The sequence below is a fragment of the Leptodactylus fuscus genome, chromosome 11 (assembly GCF_031893055.1).
Source record: "Leptodactylus fuscus isolate aLepFus1 chromosome 11, aLepFus1.hap2, whole genome shotgun sequence".
In the NCBI taxonomy this organism is placed as follows: domain Eukaryota; kingdom Metazoa; phylum Chordata; class Amphibia; order Anura; family Leptodactylidae; genus Leptodactylus; species Leptodactylus fuscus.
In genome coordinates, this window is record NC_134275.1 from 30,389,176 (window position 1) to 30,404,758 (window position 15,583).

The window sequence follows — 15,583 nt, forward strand, 5'->3', positions numbered from 1 at the left end:
CAGGGGGCGAGATCCTGAACTGTAAAACTATCCAATCGGAGCGATAACCAGTGTCAGAGCTCAGAATCCCACCCCTTTGCCTGCTCCTCCTTGACATTGCCCATCTGACAGTACAGAGTCTAACTAATAGGCACCAAAACTACCTGCACTGGCTGCTGGGGGTGGAGAAAAAAAATCCAACTGCCCTGGAATCTGTGAAGAGAAATCTATTAGAGGTTACTAAGAGCTGGAGGTAGTGAAAAGTCCTTTTTAAGGGCAGGGCCCCACAGACATCACCTCCGGAAACGCTGTATTCTCTCTGTATAGGAACAATTGAAGCAGAAAGTCCGCAAAGGAATCCTTTAATATATTGTAAGAACGTTCCATCTTGGAATTTGCTAGGAACACATCAAAGTTAAATGGTGAATGCTATTTAATAGTCACTTGTGTGTATGGATTACCACTTCCCATAGAGTCACACTGTGATGCTGTGTTACGTGCAATGAAATCCAGTGCTCAGTAGTGAAATTTAATAGTACTTTATATTTTAGTTCATTGGGTTTACACACCGCACCTACACCAGCACTATTAGCACACGTTCAAGGTAAGAACAGCAATCTTCTTATGTTTAAAACCATGGAGGACATTTGTAGCGGACATGGGAAAAAAATCTGTAGCAGTTCATGTTATGTTTCAGATATATAACTTTGACAGTAGCTAGCGTTAGTACAGGAACTAAGAAAAAAGTAGATATACAAAATAAACCAAACTTTTTATATACTGTATATATACACAAACCAGTGCCTCTTAGTGTAACCTGCTTACACTTTAACAACTTTATCACTGATGCGACAACTGCGAGCAAAACGTAAAGTATAAATAAAAAAGGAACAAGGTGCAAAACTGCCATTCTACGTCTGAATTCTACACGACATCGTAACTCCAAAGGAATGATACGTGCTTTGTGTTTAGCACCTAAAGTGCAGATCTCATACTGCCGTATACTAGCCCTAGAAGTGGAGCAATTTCAGAAAGCCTCTTAAGCGGGATACAAATAGGTAAAGACCAATCTTCCCATAGTTGCTGGAGATGGAATAAGGAGTCTTGTGTTCGGGATCTTTCTCCGGAAAAAGTCCATACATGGCTCCAGAACTTAGAAGTCGCTTTTCTCCTTTTGAGGCATCCAATGAATTGCCGTCCGATGAATCAAGGGCCTCAGACAAGACAAGAGTTAACGGATCAACGAGTTAAATACACGTTCTATAACGATAGCTGTGAGGCGTGAGAACTGAAATGAACAAACTAACAATCGCCAGAAAGACAGAGACAAGTGCTTTAACCCGGGGAAGTCAAAGAAAGCAGAGCACAAGAGCCCCCGTTCAGTGCTGTAATTCGCCTGGAGGAGAACAGGCAATCTCAAGACATCTGACTGCATCTTAGTGACCTTCTTCGGCACCTGTGGATTATCTCCGAGAGCGTGTGTGTGCAACACATAACACACTGTGCAGCTAGACAGTGCTTTGTGGCTGCAGACTGGCATTGGCCACCAGAAAGAGGACAACATATTAACATCTCAGCATGAAGGTGGGGACAGAGATAACAGTCAACTGCTCTGGACATGAGGTCGGCACGAGAGGCCCATTTTTGTCGGTATCAGATATTTCGATCTAACGTGAACTCAACCAGTAACCTCTACACTTCCGCAATGGGGAAGCATCTTGGCGTTAAGACGTGGACATAAATTTTAATACCTGGGCTGAGCTTTTCTCGTTTCAGGCGTGTTACCTTTGTGTTAGACCTACAGCAGCTCAAAATACAGTAATCCTCAATGCAGTTTAAGACCATTAGGCTATAACTATTAAAAACACCATCTTAGGATGTAAGAACAAAAAAAAAGCATGTGTTGTCATAGTGTGAAACCTAACAAATTAATTTGGGTATTAACTGTATTAAGTCAGGATACATTAGGACCCCTCACTTAATGGCCGAGCACTGACGGATCAGCTCATGATTCCACAACGTACAAGTCCCCTTAGTGTGCTCAGTGGCTTCACAAATGTCATGTATATGGAAATGGGTCTAATGGTTCCTCACGACTTCAGGATTTATCTTAAAAATTCATTGAACATTTAAAAAGAGCAATATGGAACCCATAGTACGTAAATTATGGAAAGCTAGGTTTTTCTCTCTTGACCCTTCGCTTTGAGTTTGTTACATGATTCTTAATACGTGATCTCTGGAGGTGTTAAGAGGGGGCCGGAGATGTCTGATCGTACATTTATCTGTCAAGCACTGACTTACTACCATCCAGCCATGCTGCACTCCTGGTCCTCTTACATATAGGCAAACCAAAATATCTGGCCAAGGAAGGCAACAGAAGGTATCATGTTTTCAGAAAGACTTAATTATTTTTACAAGAGCTGGGGGTTAAGAGGTCTCTTTTCCTTGCACACCAGTGGCTGTTTTTATGGAGCTGATGGTCCTATTGAACCAAGTCTTCTTTGCTGCTTGCACTTCATTTAAGGCAAGACCAAGATGGTGCTCCAGATCCTGAAAAAGAACCATATAAAACACATTAGAAGACGCCAAAGCGGAGCACAATGAAGACGACAAACATTTGTCTAGCAGCATCTTTTCCCAACTACTAAACACACACAAGCTTGGCTGGGAAAGGATTGGCCCGCACAGAGAGTCATGCAATTGGTGGCTGAGCAGTGATGTCCTGTTGAAATGTGGATTCAGCACTGAGACACTGACTGGTGACACGCTTGTGTTCAGGCAGACTGTAAACAAAGAGCAGGGACCCGAATGGAGCCCCCACTTGATCCGTCAGAATGGAGAGGTAAGGATACAGTATTTGTTACATTAAGCCTCATTATGCAGTAAAAATATAAAAACTGGAACCGCCCCTTAAGGGGCTCTATCACCAGATATATGGGTTATGAGCTAAAGGTATGCCTGAATAGCCTTTAAAAAGGCTATTCAGGTGCTGCTATTAATTAGTAAAAACACCCCCCCCCCCCATTTTTGTTAATTACTTTGGTAATCAATATGTAAATGAGCTTGATCGCGCACAGTGGGCGTTCCGTGCACCCCTTAGCGTCATAGCTTCTGGACGCCCACCACTGCCTCCAAGCCCTCCTCCTCCTGCTTATTCACGGCGGTTTCTATTGAAAGCAGGTGCGTGTGCAGTAGCGTTCCCTCCGGCGCGCTACTGCGCATGCTCCAGCTCGCAGTGTTCTCTATGGGAAAATGGCACTGGAGTGTGCACAGTAGCACGCTGGAGGGAGCGCTACTGTGCACACATGTGCTTTCAATAGAAACCGCCGTGAATAAGCAGGAGGAGGAGGGCTTGGAGGATGCGGTGGGCATCCAGAAGTGCACGATCAAGCTCATTTTCATATCAATTACCAAAGTAATTAACAAAAACGGGGAGGCCTTTTTTTTTTTACAAACTAATAGCAGCACCTGAATAGCTTTTTTAAAGGCTATTCAGGCATATCTTTAGCTCATAACCCGTAAATCTGGTGATAGAGCCCCTTTAAAGTGTGAATATCAACTCTGCAGAGCTTACACTAACAATAAAAAGAATAGCCCAATAAACAAGAAAGATGGATCTGACGGCAATCTGCCCCATCATATGCAACCCCTATAAGACACATCCCCCTAGGCTAGGGATCAGAGACTTTTCTTATGACACTATACTTCCCAGCAGGCAATTCTTCAAACTTCCAGAGATGTGACTTGTGCATGCTAGGAGTTGTAGTTGTCCTAGGCTGATCAGCTAATATTCCTAGCGGAGATGATTTTGCCAGAGAAAGCGCATCCAGATAGGCACTTCACCTGCAGGGAAACTGGAGAATGGCATGGTGGCTATTCATATGAATAACCATCCATGTAATACAAGGAAAGCTTCAAATCAACCAGAACAGGATCTGCTCATACTGTTCGGCTTTTAATTCTTAGATGTAGTCTCAGATGTCATGTCTATATGCAATAAAATGGCATAAAGACAGGAACTCCAGAAACTTTTGATTCCATGGCAGTGCCCTACAAATCTTTGAGTGTTGCCAGCTATTAAATAGTAGGCACTACTCTGAAAATATGAGTTTTCCAAAATGATGACCTATCCACAGCATAGGTCATCAGTATATAATCCATGGGGTTCTGACAACTGGGTACAGATGAGCTGTTTCAGCAGGTGCTGGGTGTAGTGGATGGGGAGCATGTGGAGGATTCTCCTATTCAATTAAAAGGTCCGGTGTTAAAATTACCTGGAACAACAGCTATACAATGGACGGCTCCAGCTCCAATCCCATTAGTAGAATAGGAGCAGCTTGCATGCACTCCCCATCCACTGAACAAGATTCTGATACCTGGAGACTGTGGGAACAGCTGATCTGTGAAGGGTCCGGATGTTGCTCCCTCCTCACGGATTATATACTGATCACCTAGGTCATCAGTATAAATAATCCATTTGGGGACTAGAAAACCCCTTTAATTTCCCGAATGAATAGAGATTGTTAGCCTTAATGTTATTACTAGGATTCCTCCTAGACTATTTACCTGGATCTTACACTCTGCCTCTACCAGCTGAAGCTTCGTTTGAGCCAGTTCTAGTTCCATTTCTCGTAGTTGGTTCTTTAGAGTCTCCTTCTCTTCATCGGTATCCTCCTCGGAGGAGTTCTCCTTGTTAGTGCTGACCAACTTCACTCTGCCTTCTGTGTTGAAGAACTCTCTGCAGCGTTCACAACCTTCTACCTTTTGCTAAGTGGTTGAAGATAGCAAAGCATTATGGGAAATTGTGATAAATACATTAGACGTAATACTTTATTTTCGCACCCATACATCTAAAGATCAGAATCTAGAAAGACCAAGAGCACGAATGTCCATAGACTCCAAAGTGTGACATGCTGGCCGAGTTCCCCAATTCTCCTCAGAATTGTTCCTGGACTAAAAAGGCCCCTCCAATCCCCTTCATTCTCTCCATCAGTAAGGTTTACAGTTCTATTTATCCTTGGATTATGCCATATATGTCTGCAACATGTGAGTCAGACTCTCCACAAGTGCCCAGACTCCATACACAGACTACACCGGGCTCGTATACACGTGTATACACAGAGCTGTAAACACTGTCTAGCTATTTAACAAGCTGCAGTAAGTTCTAATGATGCCGAAGCAATTATAATAATGAACGTACATTAGGAAAATGCACACAATGAAATGGTCTAATATCTGAATGTCATGTCCCATGGTTCAGTCAGTCTGAACTTACCCGGATTTTCTCAATTTCAGCTTTGTTTGCAGACTGCTGCTTCTCTAGTCGATCACTCAGCTGAGAACATATCTGCAAATGAACAAAAGTAGGACTTAGCGGACAAGGGATTTCCATGTATTATCCAAAGTACCAAACAGTTAAAGGACCAGTAAACAGAGAAAATACACAAAGACAGCCATTTCCTCCCATCCTATTTGGCCCTATAATGCAATCCAAAGGAAGGGACATATGTGTGTAAATATATATGGATATAATGATTAAATGCATCCAAGGAGGTCGGCCATATCTCCATCCTCTTCCCCACAATTCTGTCTTGTGCTGTAAGACAGCTAGCTGCAGCAGGAGCCTCCCCCTCCCCCCCACTCCTTTATCTAATCTGCAACGTAACACCAAAATTTTTCAAAAACCTTCAACTACTTCAACAACTTACTAGCCAAAATTGAGAGTTATCAGCAGGAAATTTAGCCATAAGTTCATTGCAGGGTTTCTACAAGACTGTTCCACAAACATAGTGTGCAAGTTTATTTCTTGCTTGTGTTGCACCACTTCTCTGGAATGCTCTACCCTGGACAATCAGATTAACTCCCAATTTCTACAGTTTCAAACGCAAACTAAAGACACATCTTTTCAGACAGGCCTATCACAATGTCTAATGTAAACCCTTCCCTACTGTAATTAGAATCCCCAAAATGTAACCCTCCTCTGTCCCCGCTCCCACATTACCCCACATGATATGATGCCATTTCAGGCTAACTTTATATGTCCAGGAACTATCCACATGTTACAGGACACGACTGGTGACAGCTCATAAAGTAACCTCTATTACAAAATTGTCTGACAATAAGCAATGCCGCCCCTCCTACCTCTTGTGTCACCCCCTCTACCTCACAGATTGTAAGCTCTTGCGAGCAGGGCCCTCAGTCCCAGCGTGTGAAATGACTTTCTTTGTTATGTATCTTTCTTTCTGTCTGTATTTGAACCCTACAAATTGTACAGCGCTGCGGAATATGTTGGCGCTATAGAAATAAAATGTATTATTATTATTATAAGGTAAAGTCTCTCTAAGAATAACAAATATACAGCTGGGCAAACTATATTCATGTTCAATGGGCAGAAAGGTGGGTGAATCAGGCCTAAATATGGGATGTAGAAATCTGGGATTTACAATGATGCCTATTTTATCGCCAATGAAAACTGATATAACAGATTATTCCACACAATGTTGGAAGCATAAAGTTAAGCACAAAAAAATAAAAAAAAAGATTTGCAGTGGGATTATATCCCAGATGTATGCAACTTCATGGCTAATAATTATACCAAACGTAGTGTAAAATGAATTGTGAGTCTATAAAATAGTGATGTAAATTGCTCCAATAACTACAAAGACTACAGACAACGATACATGTAAAGAACATAAACAAGAACCAGAAGGACAGTGAGCAGCCGTATCCAGCAGGCAGCCCATTTACTATGAATAAGTGACATCAGTGGGAGCCCTGACTTATTTATGAGCGATCCCGACCACATGGGTTATTTCTGGACACTACTTTGCCCGGCTCCTCTATTTGAGCTTTTTCTGGCGTACTCTGTTTAAGTTTCCCTATGAATAATGAATGTTTTCATCACCCACAAAGAACACAAATGTCTGCAGTAAACACGCACAGCACATCACATCCGGCTGTGCCCCATAGAAAAATTGGTTAACTGGTGGGTGGCTATGTTCTATGTTCGATTCTGAATAAGGAACGGCAGCTCCGTCCATGGAATACATCTCCTTATAGAGCCAGTCTATATTCACCCACGTGCTCAGCAGGTGCCACTAAAAAATACTAAATATTCTGGGGGAAAAAAAAACCCAGCCTCTGAGTAATGGTGCTGCAAATGTGGCCAATACACACAAATAAATGTACTTACCTCCGGGGGTCAGCAGCTGCAGTCTACTGGTTCCCCAGCTGATGTCAACAGTCATGTGACGTTACTATAAATTTGGGATTTTTTTTTTTTTTTTGTTATGTTTTGATTAAACTTCTTCTGATATCTTACTAGGGAAACTAAACATCCAAACTCTTCTAGTACAGTCCAATACTTCTGTACCTGTCAGCCAGCGTATCATACCCACACAGCCACCTATAGAGGGCAAACCGGAAAATCATGGTTAGGCCTCTGTCTGCCACGGCAATCCCTCAGCACCCCATGATCATAGTGGATTGGGGACTGAAGGAATGACAGAGAGAGCTCCCTCCACTCTAACGTCTTGCATCCCGAGGTATCCGTTGACCTTAACATCCAAGTTCATACTACCGTTGGTGACCGTCAGTGTCTGTAAACAGAATTTTAGCAACGGACATAAGCTGAACTGTCAGAAATCGGTTAAAATTTCCATTCACTTCAATGGGATTCTATCTTGTGTCCATTTACACCCAATCTGTCAGAAGTCTGTTTTTTTCCAGCAGACAAAAAATCCTACATTTTTGTGCAAGAACCTGCCTTGTACACCAGAAAACGGACAATAACTTGCCACCTTGCTCATATACAAGTCCCAGGTCCCCTGTAGGCATGGAGTGACAAACACGCTAGCACCCCATGAATTTCTACAGGGCTGCCAGAGATACCCGAGACCGTGGCATAGACTTTCTAGATAGTTGCTAAGGCCTCAGATTCCCTGTTGAATAATTTGTCATTATCTGAGATTGTAAGGCAGTGCTGAATATGTTCTGCCCGTTACCTAACAACAGGTGCAGCAGGTGGCAGTGCCGGAGAGCCGCGCTCCTTTGTGACCGGCATTCAGATGGCGCAGTGAGAGCGCCGCAGCTCAGTACAGAACTATTCACACCCCGCTGCAAATTCTAACTTCTCATTTCATAGTCACTTGGTGAATAAAGCCTGGTCTCCAGCGCAGCGCTGCACCGACAAATGGTTCGGATGTTACGTAAAACTGCTTTTCAATCCTACAAACAATGGTGTGCAAAAGTTTTAGGCATGTTGGGGGGGGGGGGGAAATGCTACAATATAAGAATTCTTCAAAAATAGAAGCATTGTTTTAGATTTCCCTACTCACAAAATTAAAGGATTGTTCCAGCCCCATATGGCGACCTATCCAGAATCTGACATGGGGGAGTCGGATGACACCCAGACCCCACATAGATCAGCTATTCCCGGTAAGTATATACAGGCTGCTTACATTCAAGTAACACAAAAAGAGCTGCAATTCTCACGAACCATTGATACAGTATATAGTGGATGGGGCTATTACGTGAATAAGAGATCCGGCAAGTTCTCCCCGTCCACTGCAGCAGTTTCCGGCGCCAGGAGGCCACCAAAGTAACTCGTCTGTGCAGGGTCTAGGGGTCGGAGTCTCATGATTCAGATATTGATGACATGTAACAAGCCATATACCTGTGTGCCCATCACATGACCATGGACTGATTTTTACCCACAGCAAATAAACAGAATGAATGACAGCAAGCAGAGCTCTAGCAAACCGTGAGGAATTGATGCAGAACGTATATTGGAAAATTGTACAACTTTTTAACATACTAACAATAACACTTATTGGCCGAAACTGGACAAGCCCTTTAAGGGGATCCTACATATTATCTAAAGTAATCTGCGTATAGGCCCTGATACTGTAGCCTGCCCATCACATGCTCAGCATCACTCACAGATCTGATGTACAAGCATCACTTTGGGTGCACTTATTCGCCTCTATTCACAGCAGTGCCCGGTCTTATTATGCCGCTGTTACAGCTCAGGCTTATTATGCGGCTTTCCATGTAAGTGTTGTTTTGGGATTTTAGAGTTAAGAGATTTACCATAAGAAGGACTTATTGCTTCCGAATTCTTTGTCCATAGATTGACAGCCGGGACATCTGCGCCTACAAAGCTTCCGATTCCCCATTATAAAAGCACTGATCATACTTCCCCATCGCTATAGAAGTCACCGAATCATATTTTTGTTTATGTCCAGATGGCCCACTTAAGAAAATGTTGACATGCTACAATTCAGACTGCTGACATAAGTTGGTGCTTCGATTGACCACGGCTGATGCACGCATGACTACACATACAGCAATTTAGGAAGAATATGATCTGACTGTACGCTATATTTCATCGGAGTATTTCTAGCTTGGTGTATTCAGGAGTGCACAGAAAATAACTCCCTCCGAGCTTTATTAGTCAACAGCTTACATCGGCAGAAATGAATTTCCTTATATGAGAGGTTTCTTTGGAGTACCTAGTAACAGGCGGCGCTGCCAGGAGACGACAGAAACCATTGCTCTCTATATTCCTGCTGTCAACTGATCAGTAATACAGAAGGTATACATTGTCCAGTGAGACAGGACTTGGCTTAGATTTATCCACTGTAGGGATTGTCCACGACTAGATATGGATGGCCTATCCTAATAGGTAGGGTCAGACACAAAGCACCCCTACCGATCAGCTACCGCATCTGCAGAGTTTACAGAGTTGGGAGCAGACAGCTCTGTGCACTGTGTATTGGCCATTCCAGGATACTGCCTATTGGCTCCCATTCAAATGAATGAAGGTTGAGCTGTAATAGTGAAGGAGTCTGCTTAAAAAACTGTACACTGTGTAGATCTAGCAGCAGCTAATCGGTGGACGTTATGGACGCTGATCTGCAGTAACCAAGCCTGACCACTACCCACAGGATAGTGTGTATCTGCTTCTGGCTCCATTCTCTGCCTATGTCCAGCACAGTCTGCTGCTGCCAAAAGCTGATCGAATGCTGGGCACTGGAGACTCACGATCTGATATTGATGACATATTGGAAGAATTATCTAGTCGTGGACAACCCCTTTGAAGAGGGATTTAGGATTGTATGGCCTATATTTGATCAGGGGAACTAAGAGCCGGCCCCAACACTGATGAGCTGTATGGGGCGGCTTCTGACACCAGTACTAGAAGCATTTAATATCTGATCAGTTGGGGGTTGACAGCTGGCCCCCACTAATTCACTGTATGTGGCTTCTTCTGAGGCCCGTAATACACAACTTAGGGCTTGAAAAAGATAACTCTGGTCCCTGTATAGTGGCCGGACACTAATATGGCAGCTAAGCTCCTATTGGCAAGAGGGGTAGTTGACCTACAGTACTGATCTGCTGTGAGGCCTGTACTATACACAACACTGGCCAGAAGCAGGTGACTACATCCCCTGTATAGTGGTCAGGCACTGGTACTGCAGCTCAGCTACCACTGAAGTCAATAGGAGCTTAGCCGCAGTACTGGCCCTGGCCACTGTACAGGGACCGGAGCTATCTTCTTCAAGCCCTGAGTTGTGTATAGTACAGACATCAGAAGAAGCCGCAGAGTGGATTAGTGTGGGGTCAGCTGCCGGCCCCACATCCATCAGATATTTATGGCCTATTCTAATGAAAGGACATAAAATCCTAATTCTGGACAAACCCTTTAACAGAGATCTTAAATTATGGATGAGCATCATTATGTCACACCATCAGAGAATGTTTTGTAACTCTGCAAAACTGTGTTAAAATCACTAGTGACTCAACGCGTATTGTGAGACGGTGACAGACAGAGTGCTGGAGTGACGGTATATCTCCCCCAGATTCCTGACATATATGTGAATGAGCAGCAGCCCAGGTTTGGGTCCTGGGGCTCATTACTGGGTTAGAAAAAGGCTGCAGTTCCTGTAGTCCGGAGCCGAACCTGGGGAACCGAAGGGAATGTGGCTTGTTCTGTTCTAACACACTGAGTACCTGGTGAGAGACCCTGTGTTATTTTTGTTTTATTCATGTGGCTGGTAGTAAGCCACATGTACAGATAGGAATTTCTGTTAGGGCGGGTTCACACCTGCGCCCGGTCTCTGCTTTGCGGGTTTCAGTCTTCTGCCCGAGAAACTGGACAAAGGATGGAAATCCGGCAGTCAGTTTTCAAACCCATTCACTTAAATGGGTTTGCAAAGTGAGCGCCCGTGAGCGTCTTGTGCCCCTCTGTGGCAAAACCGTTTGTTTGTTTTTTTAACTGGACACAAAGTCCTGCATGTTTGACTTTTTGTCCAGTTTAAAAAAATAAAAAATGGTTTCGCCGCAGAGAGGCACAAGACACTCACAGGCGGTTTGAAAACTGACTGCCGGATTTCCATCTCCTGTCAAGTTTCTCGGGCAGAAGACGAAAACCTGCAAATCGGAGACCGGACGCAGGTGTGAACCCGCCCTTAGTTAGCGATCAGCCAAGCAGGATTTGGTTTCCTAGGCAGTTGAGCATTTCATCCCATTGACGGTGGCTGGAGTGGTCCCCCTAATATGGGTTATTTTGCTTTAACCATGTCTGTAGGTATGTACTGCTAAATGGCTGATTCTTATTGTATATACTGGAGTTATATATCATGTGATTGTTACTATTTGACTGTTACACCAGTGTATGCATATTGGGTCATTTGACATTGTATACATATCTTGTACTCTTATATTGGGTCAGTTTTTGATCATTAGACTATATATACAGTATATCTTGTACTCCTACATTCTGTGACTCTTGATTCCTATTGGGGGGATTCCCTGGCTACTAGTCTCTTGGGGGGTTGCGGTGTCCGCTACTAGTTAGTGGCCCCTCCCCCGTTTGTCTCCATGTGCTATTTTATGTTTATTATTTGTGGTTAATTAATACAATTTATTTATGTATTTTATTTCTTGGTTCCTGTCTTTTTTGTTTGGAGTTTGCTATATTAGGTTTGTGGGAATCATTTGAGTCTTTTTTTTTTTTAATATTTGGGGTTACATTAATAGGTTTTATTGGTTTTCCTTTCTGTCTGAAGTTAAGGCTGGATCTTATTTTTGTTTTTCCTGTGCCTGACGTAAAGTTTATTTATTTTCCTGGGTTTTTTTTTTGTATATAAACCAGTTTGCTGCACATTTTGTGTCCCTATCTTGACTGTTTGGGTCTGCACCACTGCTTCGACCAAGCTAACCTCCCCACAGTATATAGAATGGGAGTGACTTACATAGGCACAGATTTGCCATACATATATTACATATACACTAGGAGTCATTCTCCCTTACACCACCTTGTTCATCTTAACCAGCCATCTTTTAGAAGGATTGAGCAGTGCTGGACCGTGCAGGGTTTTTTTGTGTGTCCAAGGGCCATCTGCTGGAGAGATACTGTAACCTTACTGCAGCACTGACATCCATAAGAAACCCTAGGCTTGCTCTTAAATTATTTTTTTTAATGGTGCTGAGAGCTAGTGAAGATCATCCTCCCATGCATGACTTCCTTTCTCCCAGAAGACGTCTCCATATTGCTAATTAGCCTGGTAGAAAATAGTCACAATACGTATTGGTGGGAGCGCAGCTGGAGTCCGTAGAGAACCGCCGTGAAAGTATACCGGCCAATTGTAATTCAGAACATAAACAGGCACATAATGCAATCCTCTTCTACAACATTTATTGCAATGTACACATCGATGCAGAGCAGCAATTCTGTTTTCTTTTCCACTATGATGATAAAAAAAATCTGCAATGTTTCAGATTTCACACTAGCCACTAGAGCACACACAATACACCACCGCTGATTGACAGCTTTTCCCCTACACCCAGTAGAGAGACGAAGCTGTCAATCAGCTCACGAGTATCAAGGTCTCCAGTACTCAGCATCTAAAAAAGTGGGATTTTATGAAAACTATTGCAAAATAAAAAGCAAGTGACAAAGCGCTGCCATCAGGGTGCCTGTCAGCTGCTGCACAAACCTGGAGACAGATTCACTTTAATACAGAGACTACTTTAGGTTTATAAGAAATTACAAGTTCTGCCCATTGTTAGAGGTCAGCACACTTTCTTTATTAATAACATGTCACAACAAATCTCATATTTATGTCACTCAGAAGATCCTTTTAATATTCATCCTGTATTGTATATCAACAGCATGAATAAATAATAAAGGCCAAAACTCGGCGTACTAAACTAATGTAAACTTCAGGCCGCATTACCATAACCCAGCCACAAAAGTAAGGAATGATCTGAAGATGTACTGCCAGGGGCCCTGATGATCCAAGGGTTCAAGTACTTGAAATATACTCCAAGCCACAGATTGTGATGGCATATCTAACAATGTTGTACACTTGCACTGTAAGCACCAGCATCATTAAAGGGGTTGTCCCATCACAAGGATCCTATCTATACTGCTTGTTAATGTGGATGTAAGACTTTTCCTAAATACACTGCTTCAGCAAAACTGCTTTGTTTGTCCATTATCTTACTTTATTCAATTCTTTGTGGCCACAGACCTGACTTAGCTGCTCATGAGTCAAGTTATGTACCTGCCTGCTGTCAGGGGGGAGGGAGGAGGGGCTAAGTGCAGGGAGCGAGCCTGTGTATCTAGCTATTCCTGTGTCTACACCACGTGACCTAGCTTCCTGCACTCAGATAGGGGAGAGGAGCTGCTTTCATTTCTTCTGTTCTCCCAGTTATCAGGCTAGCTAATTCAATTGTGTTCATTATGGCAGAGGCAGGCAGTCTCTGTATGTAACACAGAATGGAGTTGCTGCTGCCTGTACTTCATAGTCCAATATGGGTGGGCGGAGCTACATGCTAATTTGGGGGTGGAGCTAAACAGTAGGTTGCATGTGAAACCCCGCCCACCAAATGATGCAAGAAACCAGGAAGAAAGAAGATTTTACAGCCGTGAAGACTGGGGAGTATGTGACGTGGGAATACCCCTTTAAGATCTATGTTGGTACTTTATAGGTCTTTGAATCCCTTGAAGACAAGGACCCTTGTAGAGTGCAAGTGTCCCGATAATCCCATGATATGTCTGTAATCTTAGAAGCAGGCCTAAGAATGGTGTAAACTAATGAAACAAATCATAGCCACCTCACCGACCTCCCGCTGTTCTTATTCTGATGCTTGGCAACATTCTCTGTGTTGGAGCAGGAGATCGGGAAGGTAAATATCACCTACCTTATTATTAATTTCATTTATAGGTCATTGCATTAAATTACTTCGGTGCGAAATTAGATTGGGAGCCCCATTGCCAACACAGACGTTCCTTAGACTACATTCTTAGTACAAAACGGCATTAACTAAATAACAGCAATAACATTCAACAGAAACAAATACACAATGTTTACAGGGGTTGACCCATTACAAATACGTTTCCCTATCCACAAGATAGGGGTAAATGTCACATTAGTGAGGGTCCGACCACTGGATCCTCCAGGGGACTGAAAGTCCTTCATGCCACCTTCTCCTGAATAAGGGCACCAGAGTACTTGTGTGACCGACTTTCCATTCATTTCTGGGGAGGTTGCAGTCCCGGCAGCCCTGTAGTACTGAATGTAGAACTGGTCAGACAAGCACACTGGTGCCTCATTCATAAGAAGGATGCACGGGCACTCATTGACACTCATCTCACCGCTGAACAGATGTTTAGGCTGTGGTGTTCGAGTGAGCGCTGCTCCACCATTTACAAACTGTGATCTGTCATATGGCCTTTTTGCAGCTGTCCCATTCAAGTGTGCAATACCAAGTACACCCACTAGGGAATGTACAATGCTAGGCTTGTTATTCAATGAAGAGGTGACAATACTTGTCTGATCAGCAGAGGTGCTGGGTGTCAACCCCAGCAGTTTGAAATCAATGACCTATCCTAAGTATAGGTCATCAATACTTATCCCTTTCAATGTACCATCGAAATGAGAACATGCAGAGACTGACAAGAACTATACCTGCTTGTAATCTCCAATGATAGAGCTATTCTTCTTTATTTCAGATTCTGCCTTATCCAGTTCTCTCCGACACATTTCTTTCAACTGCAAAACAATACAGGACAGGATTAGGTTACAATACTGGTTGTATGTCTTGTACAAAAATAGCTATTTTGTTGCATATAAATCTGCAAGAAAAAGCCAATTTAAAGCAACATATCCAGCATCTAATACAGGTAAGTAATGGGCTTGTATTTTTATTTTTTCTATACCAGATTCACCATCTCACAGCGATATTGTCTGATCTTGTTCAAACTTTCAGCCCCACTCCTACAAACCCCATAATCACTATAACCTATTGTTTTTGGCGTCAATACTACTCTAGTTTCCCTGCAGTCCTGATGGTGGGACATTGTGGGCATCGGTTCCCAGACTAACACTGGCTGCACTAGGTCAAAAGAATATATATTACAAGAACAATACACAGAGATCCCTCAGGGTCTTAAACTGATGGGGTAAGGAGGAATGGGGTGAAGAGCGCACAGACCCGACCAGTAGATCAAAGATCTTCAAACATATCAGAGGCAGTACTGAGAGGCTGCAAGCCAGTTGTATGTGCACTTGAGAGAGGGCCGCCCGCCCGAAAC

The 15,583-nt window shown here is 43.2% G+C and overlaps 1 protein-coding gene across 1 annotated transcript in view; it reads right to left on the bottom strand.

The window, feature by feature from the left end:
• Positions 1-502: 502 nt before the first annotated feature.
• RABGAP1 (RAB GTPase activating protein 1) overlaps positions 503-15,583 on the bottom strand; it is a 116,658-nt gene continuing 101,577 nt past the window's right edge. Inside the window, exons 23-26 of the mRNA XM_075260175.1 lie at positions 14,958-15,041; positions 5,255-5,326; positions 4,546-4,746; positions 503-2,529 (exon numbers count right to left, since the gene is read on the bottom strand). Coding sequence (XP_075116276.1) covers positions 2,407-2,529; positions 4,546-4,746; positions 5,255-5,326; positions 14,958-15,041 — 480 coding nt within the window. The 3' untranslated portion in view covers positions 503-2,406. The remainder of the gene's footprint in view (positions 2,530-4,545; positions 4,747-5,254; positions 5,327-14,957; positions 15,042-15,583) is intronic.